Source organism: Pogona vitticeps, chromosome 14 (assembly GCF_051106095.1).
Source record: "Pogona vitticeps strain Pit_001003342236 chromosome 14, PviZW2.1, whole genome shotgun sequence".
Classification (NCBI taxonomy): domain Eukaryota; kingdom Metazoa; phylum Chordata; class Lepidosauria; order Squamata; family Agamidae; genus Pogona; species Pogona vitticeps.
The window spans coordinates 20,191,244-20,204,062 of NC_135796.1; the positions used below are offsets into that span (position 1 = coordinate 20,191,244).

The following is a 12,819-nucleotide window of genomic DNA, read 5'->3' on the forward strand; positions in this document are numbered from 1 at the left end:
CCTGGCTTCCTCCCAGGGACACGCCTTCAGTGAGTGGTGTCAAACCACTTTAATGGCCTCACTTTTGAGGCTCCCCCTCGGCCTCATCATCCTTCTCTTTTGAAGGAGCCAAAGGTTAAGAGAGAATGTCGCTCTTTAGAACACATGAAAAAAGAAGGAGAGGCACCAGTGTCTCTAGCCTGGCCCAGCCCATAATACCACTCAGCCCCTATAATTAGAAGGCAAATCTCTTTTCCACCCAACGTCCCACTAAAAAAAGGAAGGAGGGGCGGGATAAACAAAGCCCTCTAGAGCGGGTTCTGGCGCAGGATCAAAGCCAGGATCTTGAAGGCCCCTCCTCCAGTGATCCAATTGAGCTAATCCCAGGTGAGCGGAGTGGAACACGTCAGAGTGGGTCAAGCCCCCACGGAGGGCTTCACCCAGGCCTGCACGCAAAGAGAGAGGGCCGGGGGGGGGGGCGCGGGTGGGAAGGAATGGGGGGGGGGGACAGAGAAGAGAGCCTGGAGGCTCCCTCCTGGCAAGGAGGGTGGAGGGGCCTTCCAAACCCACGGTGGTCTCTCTTACACGACAGCGTTTGAGGGCCTTCTAGAAGAGGCTGCTTCGCACCTTGGGCAAGCCGTCCCCAGGATCTGTTCTGAGGCAAGGCCACAGAGGTGAGGAGAGGGACCGAGGGATCCACTGCGTTCCGTACTAGAACCCAGAGATCACTCACTCACTCACTCACTCACTCACTCTCTCACTCACTCACTCTCTCTCTCTCTCTCACACACACACACACACACACACACACACACACACACACACACACACACACACACACACACACACACACACACACACACACACACACACACACACACACACACACACACCCTCTTGGTTTTCACGTCGGAGGCCTTTTCAGCAGGACTTGGTCATGTTACTCCTTGCTTGCTGAATGAAGAGCACCACGTTAGGGATGCGTTGACAGCATGTAACTTTTAAATTTATTTTTTAAAATAGGCAAATAGCATCCCAAGCCACATTTTAGGAGTAACAAGGACAACTTTGGTACATGAGTGTGGCCGAGTGTGCTGCCGTTCGTGATGTTATAGTTTAAAGTGCAATAAGGCCAGGGTGCCCTGCCGGGGAAGCCTTGACCTGTCCCGCCTTCTGCCCGAGTTCTATCGAGGGCCAGGCAGGACAGAGTTTTTCTACACTTCTGCCCCAAAGGTCCAAAGCCAGGGATTCAGCCACGCCTCCCAGAGGCCGTCCACACCTGCCCTTAGCCTCCCACTTCACCGAGCAGGCAACAGCCTCGGTGACCGAAGGGCCAGAACACTGTTAGTTCTTGCACAAACCCGGGTCTAAGAGCATGGGGGGGGGTCCGTTTCCCCGTCTCCTGGCCATCTCAGTCTCAGTTTCCCCCTTCCGCTTCTCCTGCCGCCACCGCTGCTGCTTCCACTTGGTGTCTTGTGCCCCATCGTGCCTTGGCAAAGAGGGTCAACGCCTTTGGCCAGACGCCCACATAATGCCCTGTAATCCCATCACCTCTTGGAAGGATTATTCCTCTCTGATCATGTGATGATGGGCAGGCCTTTAAGAGACGGGGAGCTGGAGATTCACTGGTTTAGCCATTCTCAAAAATGCCAAATGCCTTTCCTTTTTGGAAAACTGTGCCCAAGACAAATTGTCCCTCCTGGCGCTGACATTGGGGGGGGGGGGTGTTTCTCACCTACAGGACTGAGTCTGTTCTTGAAAACATACACACTGCAGAGAGAAGGGGAGGCCCAGGAAAAGCTGCTTTTCTGAGCCACACCTCACACAGATCATAGCCACCAGGCTGTCTTTCCAGGCTGGCTAGTTCTAGGGGTTCTCTCCCAGAACTGTCACTTCGCTTAGCTCTGCCCTACCATGAAAAATGGAATTATTGTTGCTTGATGATGTCCTGTCCATGGCTGTGGTCAGGGGCTCAAGAGATTGCTGGACAGCAGCTAAGGCCTGTCCCTAGAGGTCGATAGCTGTTGCACATCTGCAGGGATTGGGGCGCTGGTCTGGAGAAGGACATCATCCAGCTGTGCTCTGACACATCTGGAAGAAGGCAGCAGCTGGCCGGTGGCCAGCTAGACGGTAATCCTCTCAGGAGCTAAGCACAGCTTTGGGAGGAACAGATGTTCCCTAATTGGCGTTTTGGGCTGCCTGAGCTAGGGGCGGGGTGGGGGTGGGGGTGGTGGCTGTAGTGGCTCATCTGCCCAGCGGCTTCCTGTGTCAATGATATTCCTTGAGCAACTCCAGCCACTGGGTACGTACCTGGGGAGGAGGCAATGATCAGCTTCCTGGTGGCTATTTTTTCCCCTTCCAGTGGGCTTTGGAAACAGTTAAAGCAATGTTACGACGGGGGAGGGGAGGGGAGGGGGGACCAGGGGGGTCACATCTTGGTGCTTGGCCTCCAGGACTCACTGAACGGGTCTGGCCACAGAGGATAAACCAGCCATTCCCCAATCCTGCCCCACAAAGATGCAGATCTGTTCTGTAAACGGGGTAGTGGAGGTGGGGGGGGGGTCTGGTTATCCTCCAGGTGCTGCTGTTCCTGTCCAGCCGTGGCAATGAAGAGGAGGAGGGTGAGGGGGCCATTCCTGGAAAGCCCAGAGGAAGGGGGCCGTGGCTTCCTGCCCAAGATGGTCCCCCCCCTCTTTGACTCTCTTCCCACCTTCCACAAAGGAAGTGCTGGTCCAGAAGGGAAGGAAGACCCTCAGCTGGCTGCTTCCTGCCACTGGAATAACCAGGACCAACCGAGGCCACCGTTCCGTGATGTTCCTGTTGTAGTGGAGCTCAGAAGTTCCTCCCAGGAGCTAAAGACACAACCCCCCCCCCTTCAGAAGGAGACCCTGTGAGCTACTCCAAGTTCCGGCTAACAAATGGTCATCTGAGATTCGGTTGAACTCGCCTTCTTTTACTCCTGAAGCTGCCTCTTTAACCACCTTTTGGATCGGTTTTAGAAGGTTTAAATAAGGAAGAAGACCATCCTGATCATCACCTTCCCCCCCCTTTTTTGGGGGGGGGAGCAAGGGCTCCGTGCCAGTCAGACAGACCCTGCTCTGATCTGGGTGCGAAGGAGCAGAGAGGAAAGGGTCTGCCCAGCCCAGACGGGTCCGAGGCCCGTGACCTGGGCACCACGCGGTGTTCGTCACGGCTCATTTCCTGCTCTGTTTTAATCTGGCTTCTTGGCTGCTGCGCTCAGACCATGAAATGGAAAAATTATTGGAAGGGCAGAAATGTTTTTTAGATGAAGAAGGAAAAAAGGGAGAGAACCCGCACTCAGAATGATAAACACAGGAGGAGATTGACTAAAATAGACCTGGCCTGGCCCCCCCACCCCACGGCAAGGACGTCATGGAACAGTTTCATACAGCAGGCTCCTCTCATACACAGGCCTGATCCTGGCATGCAAAAGGCGCCCATCGCTCCTCAGATAGGAAGCCATTCGCTGTGGACCCGGAAGGAGGGAAGCGGAGGCCTGCCCTTCCCCAACCCTCGGCCCCTGCAGGGGGTCACCCAGAAGGCTGAGCAGAGGAGGAGGGAGGGGTTCGGAGGCCACTTCGTTCTCCACCAAAGGGTGGCCGGCCAGGTGGTGGGAGGCGCGGATCCCGGGGGCTGCAGCCCAAAAGAAGCAGCTCCTCTGAGCTCAGCGGGCAATCACCCCACAAGGAGAAGGAGGCCTTTGCAACCCCCCCCGACCCCCCCAGGCCTTCCCAGAGGGGGATTTTTGCCCAGCAAAGCACTGGAGAGCTGGCGGGCTGTGGTGTTAGGGGGTGGGAGGGGGGCCACCATTGCTCCGTGGACAGTGTCCGCTTGGCCATTTGCCATCTTCGCTGACTGGCGTGCGGGTCAGGATATGTCACCCGTGGGAGGGGGGGAGTCTAGTGCTCTGGCGGTTTCTACTCTTTCCTCATAGCTGGGATGGAAATCGCGGTTTCCCCAGGAGGATCCAAGCCTTCCCCCCCCCGGACCCTCAGCAGCAGCCCCCTGCCCTCCCCTGCCGCGCCAGCTCTTCCCCAGACCAGGCGGGGTGTCCTCGGCTTGCAGGATGTGTCTCCCAAGTCCTCTGCCTCGAAGCAGAAAATGGCAAATTGTCTGGGATCCCCACCGTTGATGGCGGGAGGTGGCCTGCCAGGTGGGCTGGGGCTCAGTCAGCCCCTGGAGGCCTCCGTGGCTCCTGCGAGAGGGGCCAGCGCTGCCTTCTTTCTGGTAGCTCCATTCTGCCCTACAGATCACAACTGTCTGGACTCTGATGGATCCGGGGACCCTCTCGGACCTCTTGGCTTGAACCCAACTGGGAGACCGGGTGTGTGTGTGTGTGAGTCAACCAGAAAAGGACCCTCCGTGTCCAGGTCTTCCTCTCCCCCCCCCCGCCCGCCCGGGGCCCAGGAGCTGGGCTGAGGCACCTCCTCCCAGAGGCCGAGAGGAACACTGAGCCCCCACCCCCTTTTTCTGAATTGCACTCAGAGCTAATCTCGGCTAGTCTCCCAAAGGTTTTTGGGTGCAGGGGTGGTGGGGGCACCAAGCCCCTTTGTGCAACTAAATTCTTTCGGTACTTTACATGGGGCTTTATTGCATTTTGCTTTTAACACGGCTTCTTCCAAGAGAGGGGAGGGAGAGAAAAAGGGCTGGTCCTGGCCGTGCTTGCTGGACGTCCCCATCCATCAGCAGAGCCAGCAGGCACCGGCAGGCCGCCGAAGAGGGCTGGCTTCCACCCCTTCCTCTGGCCTGGGATGATGAACAGAGGGGAGGGAGCAAGAGGGGAAGGCTGAAGACTCAGCCACTGGCCCTTGGGGGTGGGGAATTCTGAAGGATCTCTTTTTCTTTTTCTCTCACTCCCCCCCCCCCCCCGTTCCAAGCAACAGGGACATAAAAAGCAAATGTTTGCACTGAGAAGGGAAGAGCCTGAAGGTGTCAGGGGAAGGGGGCGAGGGCAGGGGGTCCCGTGGGGACAGGTGGGCGCCCGGGGGGGGGCAAAGGGGCTGTTTTCTGCCACCTGGGTTTGGACCCTTCTCTGGTTTTCAGGGGGACCGGGCCAGGAGGGAACCCGCAGCTCCGGCAACCGGCGGAGGAAACTGGTAGCCAGAAAGGAAAGCCTCGACCTTCCCCCTTCTCAGTTGATGGCCCCGGAGACCTCCAGCCGGGAGGGGGGGGGGGAAGAGGGCCCCCCAAATGCGGAAGGGGAAGCTCCCTGGGGGACCCTCCGGGGAAAGGGTGGGGAAGCCGGGGAGGGAGGTGGGCAGAGAGGTGGGCGGGGGTGCGACGGGACCTTCTCTCAGCCCAAATGGAGGAACACATTCCATGTCAGGGAACAGACCACGTTGGAGAGACAAAAGGACGCGCGCGCCCCCGCCGGTTTCCCCCCGACAGCTTTCCTGGGAAGCAACTCAGACTTGGCAGACCCTTTTCTGACTCCGAATGGTGTCTGTGTGTGCGTGCGAAAGTGGCGGCGTTAGGGGGACACCCTCCGCAGAGACCCAAGGCGACCCCCCCCCCCCACGGACGAGGCGGCGGCGGAAGAGAGAGAGAGGCCAGGCGGACGTTGGAATGGCAAAAGCGTGTTTTTTATTCAGGCTCTTTGGCGGCAGCGACAGCGGTGGCGGGGGCGGGCAGGAGTGTTTCTCGAGCAGCGGAGGAGGGGGGATCAGGCCCTGGCTTGGCAGGGGTCAGGGAGGAGGGCGACCAGGTAGAGGTTGGGGGGGCTCGCTCGGAGAGGGCCCCCGCGCACCCACCCCCACCCCCCCAACCGGAGGCGGCGGCGGCAGCAGCTGCGGCGAGCGGGCTTAGCTGGCCGGGTGGAAGGCCCCCCGCTGGTGCCACTGCATGTCTCTGATCCGCCGCACCGACTGGATCTGGGGCTGCTGCGCCCCGAAGTCGGCGCTGTCCTTGTAGTCGCCCTTCTCGAACAGGTACTGGTAGCCACGGTAGCCGGGGTACTGGTAGCCCACCCACCTAAGGAAGGAAGGAAGGGGAGGAGGAAGCGGCGTCAGTGTCAGGAGACGAAAAAAATAAACAAACCCTGCATAGAACAAAGCCCCCCCCCTCTCACTCACTCACTCACTCACACACACACACACACACACACACACACACACACACACACACACACACACACACACACACACACACACACACACACACACACACACACACACACACACACACACACACACACACACACACACACACACACACACACACACACACACACACACACACGCGCGGCCCCAAACCCCTGGCAGCCACTTAGGTGGAAGCACTTCTGTTCAGAGGAAGAGCCACGGCGGAGGAGCCTCTAGAGCTCCTCAGGGTGTCCCCCAGCTGCCTGCTTGGGGATTCTGGAAACTGTAGTCCGTGAAAGAGACACGGCAAAGAGGGCGCGGGCAGAGCCGGCAAGCAACGCGTCAGAAACACACACACACCCCTGCATGTGACCCTCTGCCAAAAAGATTTGGGCAAAAACACAGCCTTGGAATTCCCTTCCGAAAGCCACTGGGCAATTGGCAAAAGGAGGTCAAGCCACCGTTTGGGCTACGTAATCCCTGAGGCTGTCGGCTCCCAAATGCCATTTTCGGAGTGCTTTTGACTTTTGGAGATTTGGGGCGTCGTGCAAGTCTCCCGTCCATCCCGAGAGCTTTTTGGGAAGAAGCAGCACGCTCGAAAACTCAGGGACAGGCCACCGCCCACCCGTTCCCAATACATAAGTTTCCAAGGTGTGGCCAAAGGGGGGGGGGAAGGCCCACGTGAGGCCCTCTTGATTTGGGGAAGCCCAAAGCGTTCTAGCTTTTGAGGCTCTGCCGTCAGTCGAGCAGCGGGGGGGGGGGAATCCCCGTTCTCAGGAGGACTGAGGAGGACCAAAGCTGGTCCATTTCGGATGGGCTCAGGTCTGCCCCCCTCCCAAAAAAAGACTTACGTGCCACTCTGGACGCGGACAGAGGACACCTTCTCCTGGTAGCCATGAGCGTAGAAGCTGGGCACATCGTCATCAATGATCTCTATTTTCTTCCCGGTGAAGCTGGGATTCTCGTAGAGGACGATCTTGTGGTCCTGGCTGTCCTAGAAGGGGAAGCCACACCAGACCACGGTCAGTGGGAGGAAGCCAGAAGGAAAGGGCAACACGTTCAGCCCAGGAGAAACCACGAGAGGCAAGGAAGGGTGAAGGAGGGGGAGGACCGGAGGTTCGGGCTTCGCTGCAAATCCTGGCAGCACCATGGAACCGGGAAGGGCCCACTGGGCAAGGAAGCCGCCCTCTTCCCCAGCATGGTCTACCTCACAGGGTTGTGCGGTGGATGAGTGTCGGTGGAAGAACTCTTATGTAGACAGTAGGGGGACAGAGGTCAAAGGAGACAGGCCCAACTGCCAACCCCAGCACCATGGCTCACCCGATGCCGACACCACCCGAGAAGAGGGCCCCATCCCTCCTCCCCAGGAGTCCCCAGAGCATCCTGCTTACCACTTTGACTGGCCTGAAGGCCCAGACGCAGTCACTCCTCCGGCTGTTGGTCCAGGCGTCCCAGCGCGGGTACTCGCCCTTCTCAAAGACAAACTGCTCCCCTTTGCAGTTGGGCTGCTCGTATCCCACCCACCTGCAGAGGGGAAAGGGGGGAGGGAGAGGAAAGGCTGGGTCCACGGAGCCAGGTAGGGAATTCACAGAGCCTGGAAAAGGGACCCCCAGGGGCTGATGTGGGGGGGGCGGGAGTTGGGGTCCAGATGGGGATCCAACTTTTCATCTGCTGTGCCTGCACAGCGTGGAGCACGGATGTGCTGTAAACGCAGAAGGAGCCCAACTCCCAGTCTCCCCCTCTCGGGCCCTGGTCCCTGGTGGGTGGGGGGTGGTGGCCCCACCTCTACCCCCACCCCCACCCCCACCCCTTCTATCCTCCGTCCTCAGACTTACGGCCCGGAATACACCAAAATGGAGCCGACTTTCTCCAGCCCAGCCTCCTTCAAGTTGTGACAAGTGGCATTCAGCTCGTGGCATCGGCCCTGGAAGTTCTCCTGTTCGAAGATCACAATCTGGAAGTGGACAAGTGGGGGGGGTGGGGGGGGATGGAAAGGAGACTGAGACAAAACTGGCAGGGAGGCCGTGGGAGATGCCAGGCTGAGCACGAAGGAGGGGGGGAGAACCGGATTCCCCAGCCCTGGCTCTTGTTGAAAACACAGCTCGTGGCCTAGCCCTACGACTCTCTCGACACCTTTCATGTGTCTTGCGTGAACCGAGTTGGCCTTGAAGCCAAAAGGGTGCGATTCGGAGTGCCAAGACTTCTCCAGGGTGCCTGGGAATGCCTGACCCTGATGCTGGGAACAGCTCCAACAATTCAGACACACACACAAACACACACAAACACCCCAAGGATGCCACAGCACGGCTTCAGGGCACAGCTCAGCCCGTGGCTTGGGAAATGGCCCTGCTTTTGCAGCCAGGGTGCACCAGTGTTACTTTTTGAAATCCATATAATGAGTCACTTATTAAGCTACTTTTAAGCAATATTTCTGTAGGTTTGTTTTTTCCGTATTGTTTGGCTTTGCTTTGTTTTGGGGGCAGTAATGAGAAGCTCATCAAGCAACACTGCTAATTGCTTTGTAAGCATGGCCATGTGTAATGACAACTGTTTCCAAATTCTGTCACAAGTAAGGGGGACAAATTACCTTTAAGAGGTAATTTTCCAAACTCGGGACTAGGGTTAGGGTTAGGGCAGGTAGGACACACTCATTGCCCAGCGGGACGGCCAGAGGCATCCCCAGACCATTTCCCGTTCCCTCTGCACATCTCCCTCCCTCCGGGCATTCCTCCTGCCACCTAGCCTGCCCCCGCCACACATACCCTTAAGGGGCCCTTTTGGGGGCCAGGAGTCTTTAAGGTCTCCCCCACCTGGGCTGTTCTTTGCAGCACATTGGAAAGGCAGGGGGTGGGTGGGGGGAGGTTAACAGGATGAGGAAGGTTTCATCCTGTAGTAGCCCCAGCAACATGGCAAGGGCCTCCTTCCAGCCAACGAGGGTGCTCGGCTAAGGGCAGAGAGAGACACAGAGGATGCTGCATCATAGTTTGGTTCTAAACATGTATTTAATATATCATCGATTTGATGTAGTTTTATCCCACCTTTCTCCTTCAAAAGGACCCATTTCAAGTTGATTTTAAAATCAAATCGAAAAAGCCTCCTCCAAAACCCTTCCTCCCCCTTCTTGGGCTGAAGTCAGAAAGCAGCTCCGTGGTGCTTTCTGCTTTGGGCAAATTCCCACTTTGGCAAGTTTGTCCCAGGATCTACCCCCCCACACACACCCCACTGCCCACCCCCTCACTGACCTTGGAGCCAGCGGCTTGCTGTTTCGATGCTTGGTGATCCGAAGCCATGATGAGGAGGGGGAACTGCTCCTTGGGAAGAGAGACTGCGTTAAAGGACCACAAGGGTCAAGAGCGCGTCAGGATCTTAAGGATCTTAAAGCTTGGGGGGGGGCAACTTTCCGCATCCCTCGGCAGCCCAGACCAACAATGTGCTAGAACCGGGCCCAAGCTCTGTGACTGCCTTGTCAGGCAGGATCCTTCCTGAGGGCCACTCTGATTCCCCCCACACACACACACACTGGGTGCAATGGGGGGGGGAGCACCCAGAGCAAATGGAACTAGCCCTGGTGGTCTGGGCTGGCAGAGTCCGCCAGAGAAAGTCCTGCAGGAAATTCTCCTGCCTGCCGGGCAGAGTCTGACCCCTTGAAGGGCACATCCACTTCCTACAAGAGAGGTTTCAGTATGTTTCTATGGGCATGGGTCAAACCCTTGAAGGGTGAGAGAAGAGAGAGAGAGAGAGAGAGTATGGGACCCAGAAATCATGTATCTTTTTACCAAAAGGCATTAACCATTTTGCTAAAAAAAACGGGGGGGGGAGGATACTTGGGGACAAGGAGAGCAAGAGAAAAAGCGAGGGAGGGAGAGCAAGACTGGGGTCAAGGATTTGCACTCTCTTGGGGCGGGAAGCGGTTGGCCTCTCCATGGACAAGAAGAGGGAAGAGGCCACCATGGGCCAAGCAGCCAGAATTGGGGAGGGGAGGGCTCGCAAGATCCAGCTCTGCTCCCTGCTTACAGGTCCTTGGAAAACAGAGCAAGAGGTGGAGGGACTGGACTGGACTGGACCGGGCGGGGAGGCTGGGGAGCCTGGAACCAGCTCCCAAAGGTTACCTCCATCTCTCCACCCCCTCATCCTTCCCTGCCCTCGAGGTCCTTGTTTTTGTTTTTTTCTTCTTTGGCCTGGCTAAATTCTAACAGCCTGGCGGTCCTTTTTTCTACAGGATGTTCCAACCTGGATAAGAAAGAAGAGGACCAGAAAGCTGTAAAGCCTGAGCAGGGAGGCAAGAATGCAAGCGGGAGAGTCTTACCCGGCGGCGGCACCAGAGTTTGCTTCTGCCACTGAAAGAGCAGCGGCCGAGCGGCAGAATTTATAGGCGGCGGTGGCATCCCCACCCCGGCAGTATTTATCAAGCTCACGAAAGTGTGATCAAAATCGAGAATACTGGATTAAAAGGCAATGAAAACCAAGGTCAGCTGACCCTTGGCGGCCTTTTGTCCCACCAAAGACCGGGAGCAGAGTTATTTCATGAGCTTTCAGTTTGGCGTTGGGGCTTTGTCGGGTCTGTGGGCAAGGAGAGCCGGTTTTGTCGACCTCAGCAGGGTCCGTGTGCCAAGCCCCTGGGCATCGCCGCTCTGGAACAATGCCGCTCCCGGCCCGAACTGGCCCGAGGGCCGTGTCAACCGGAGACGGTCACCCAGCGACAAACCCAACAGACCCCCCCCCCGGCCCGTTTGGGGGAAGGAAACAAAAAAGCACCAAGATCAGCATCTGTCGGGAGGTGGAGGTTTGTTTTCATTTTGGGGAAGGGAAGAAGAAGAGGCTCTTTCCCCAACTTTGTGCCTTTTGTCCTGGGCGCCCCTCCTGCCAGTTCAGCCAAGGGGAGAGAAAGCGCGCGCGCACACACACACACACACACGGCCAGCCTGGAGGGCCAGGAAGGCTCCAGACGGTTCACCCTGGGGACCCAAGCAGGGCCCGTTCAGAGGAGAAGGCGTGGAGGTGGAGCCGCACGCAGCACCTCACACCCTTTTCAGATCCCCCTCAGCTGAAAAGAGGGCCAGGGGGGTGGAAGGGGTGGTGGTGGAATGGAGGGTGACAGACTCAGGGGAGCTGGGTTCAAATTCCCCACTCCATCACGGAAGGGAGGTGCCATGGTAAAGGCAACACCTCTTCGTCAATCTCCCACAGGGTTTGAAAACCTTCTTAGGGTGGCCCCAAGTCCCCACGGGGCTTGAGGGGAGGCAACCTGACCTCCCAGAGCATCCAGCAGAAGATCATGCCAATAGGAAAGGGGAAACCCATCCAAAGGGGAGGCCTCTCTCGGGCGCTCAAGCGTTCCCTGCCAGCCCTGACGGGGGCCAGAGGGAGCACGAAGGGCTCAGAGAAAGAGGACGCCAAGGAGGGGTGGGTGGCTGGAAGGAAGGAAGGGGGCAGAGTGACCAACTGGGGGGCCACGGCGTGCCCGGGATCAACCCCCCCTCTCCCAGAGAGTGTGTCTGTCGTCTGGGCCTCTTCTCCCTGTCCCAGAGCAATGAGGCTGTTTACAACGGCAGGGGCCATGGGGCAGCCCTCCAGGTGTGGGTGTGGGACTCCGATTCCCAGCAGGCCTGGGTTTGCTGAGTGAGCAGTTCAGCAACACCAGAAAGGCCGCCGGCTTTCCAGCCCGAAACTGGAGGTTCTTCCCCCTTTGATTCCAGAGAATGCCCCCAACACCCACCCACCCGCACACCCCTCTTTGGGACCCAAACACCCGTTCCTCTGTGCTCCTTCCGTGATACTGGTGATACTGGGGCAATGCGCATGGCCGCCCCCCTCTGTTGTCCTCTGGAAGTAGGGGTTCCTCTCAAAGGGAACCATCCGGAAGCCATCTGGTCTCTCCCTTCCGCCCCCCAAAAGCCGGACTCCTGGCCCTTCAGGCTGGACTCTGAAGGCAGCCTCTCTTGACCACTTCATGAAGAGGGCTGAAGGATTCCTGTCCCTTCAGCCTCAGGGAAGATGCATCAGCCAGATCCTGACCCCACTCCCACAAAGCACCAACAGTCCTTGCAGGAGGAATCCCGTGGGGACAACTTTATGTGAGGGTCAGCGTCAGGGTCAGGGTCAGGGTGTGACCAGCTGTTGACACTGGAGGCCGCCTGCCTTTGGTGGCCTCGGGAGCTCTCAAGCGCAGCTTGGAAATAATTCATCACACAGGAATCTGTTGTGACTGATTCATTAAAATTCTAGGCAGCAAATTTAACATGCAGTCTTCCACACTTCTCCCTCGAATTACGTGCAGCACTGTTTTGTCTAGGCATGGGTGGGTGTTTTTGGAAAACCCCTCCCTCCCTCCATACTGTGCTGCTACTCATCTCCAAGACGTGGCCTGAGAAAGGTGGACCTTGGGCTGACCGTGACATTGGCCGATCTGAAGGCAGTAGCCCTATAGGGGGGGCCCTCCCCGCCACGGAGGGTGCTGGGGCATGTCGGGATGCTGGCACAGGTTGGACGGGGGAGAATCTCTGTGTGTGTATCAACTGTTGATGCTTTGTAGTTGCCCTTTGGGGGGGCACAAGAGTTCTACATGGACTCTGAGCTACACGGGGGTCTGGCAGCCCTCACCCCGGTGCTGTTGAAAGGAAAGGTGGGCTCTTCCGAAGGGCCAGCTGTTTCTCCCGGCCTTAGCTTAGGGCAGTGGTTGTCAGTCACGGAGGAGAGCTGTTCTGGGGTCTCTTGGGTGATGTTTTAAAGTGGACTCATC

At 57.8% G+C, this 12,819-nt stretch overlaps 1 protein-coding gene and 1 long non-coding RNA gene across 6 annotated transcripts; one reads left to right on the forward strand and one right to left on the reverse strand.

Moving 5' to 3' along the window:
* The first annotated feature begins 5,252 nt into the window (after nucleotides 1-5,252).
* LOC110083455 (uncharacterized) lies at nucleotides 5,253-10,583 on the forward strand. Its single transcript, XR_013539261.1, has 2 exons — nucleotides 5,253-5,559; nucleotides 10,300-10,583. It is a non-coding gene; the product is annotated as an uncharacterized LOC110083455 (long non-coding RNA).
* CRYBB2 (crystallin beta B2) lies at nucleotides 5,786-10,469 on the reverse strand. Of its 5 annotated transcripts, none has more exons than XM_072983410.2 (6): nucleotides 10,387-10,469; nucleotides 9,323-9,391; nucleotides 7,916-8,034; nucleotides 7,472-7,604; nucleotides 6,932-7,074; nucleotides 5,786-5,970 (listed from the first exon to the last, which is right to left on the reverse strand). In XM_072983410.2, exons 2-6 carry the CDS (start codon nucleotides 9,368-9,370, stop codon nucleotides 5,802-5,804), a joined length of 612 nt encoding a protein of 203 aa, XP_072839511.1. In that variant the 5' UTR covers nucleotides 9,371-9,391; nucleotides 10,387-10,469; the 3' UTR covers nucleotides 5,786-5,801. The 5 variants fall into 5 exon arrangements, with proteins under 5 accessions (XP_072839511.1, XP_078237995.1, XP_072839513.1 ...); XM_078381869.1 differs by having other exon boundaries at nucleotides 9,323-9,392; nucleotides 10,391-10,463; XM_072983412.2 differs by having other exon boundaries at nucleotides 9,323-9,385; nucleotides 10,387-10,450.
* Nucleotides 10,584-12,819: the final 2,236 nt, after the last annotated feature.

Coding starts and splice junctions, on each gene's coding strand:
- CRYBB2 (XM_072983410.2), bottom strand. CDS start 9,370: ATGGCTTCGGATCACCAAGCATCGAAACAGCAAGCCGCTGGCTCCAAG. Junction 8,035..9,322: donor AGCAAGCCGCTGGCTCCAAG/GTCAGTGAGGGG, acceptor GTCCACTTCCAG/ATTGTGATCTTCGAACAGGA. Junction 7,075..7,471: donor CCTTCAGGCCAGTCAAAGTG/GTAAGCAGGATG, acceptor TTCCCCTTCTAG/GACAGCCAGGACCACAAGAT.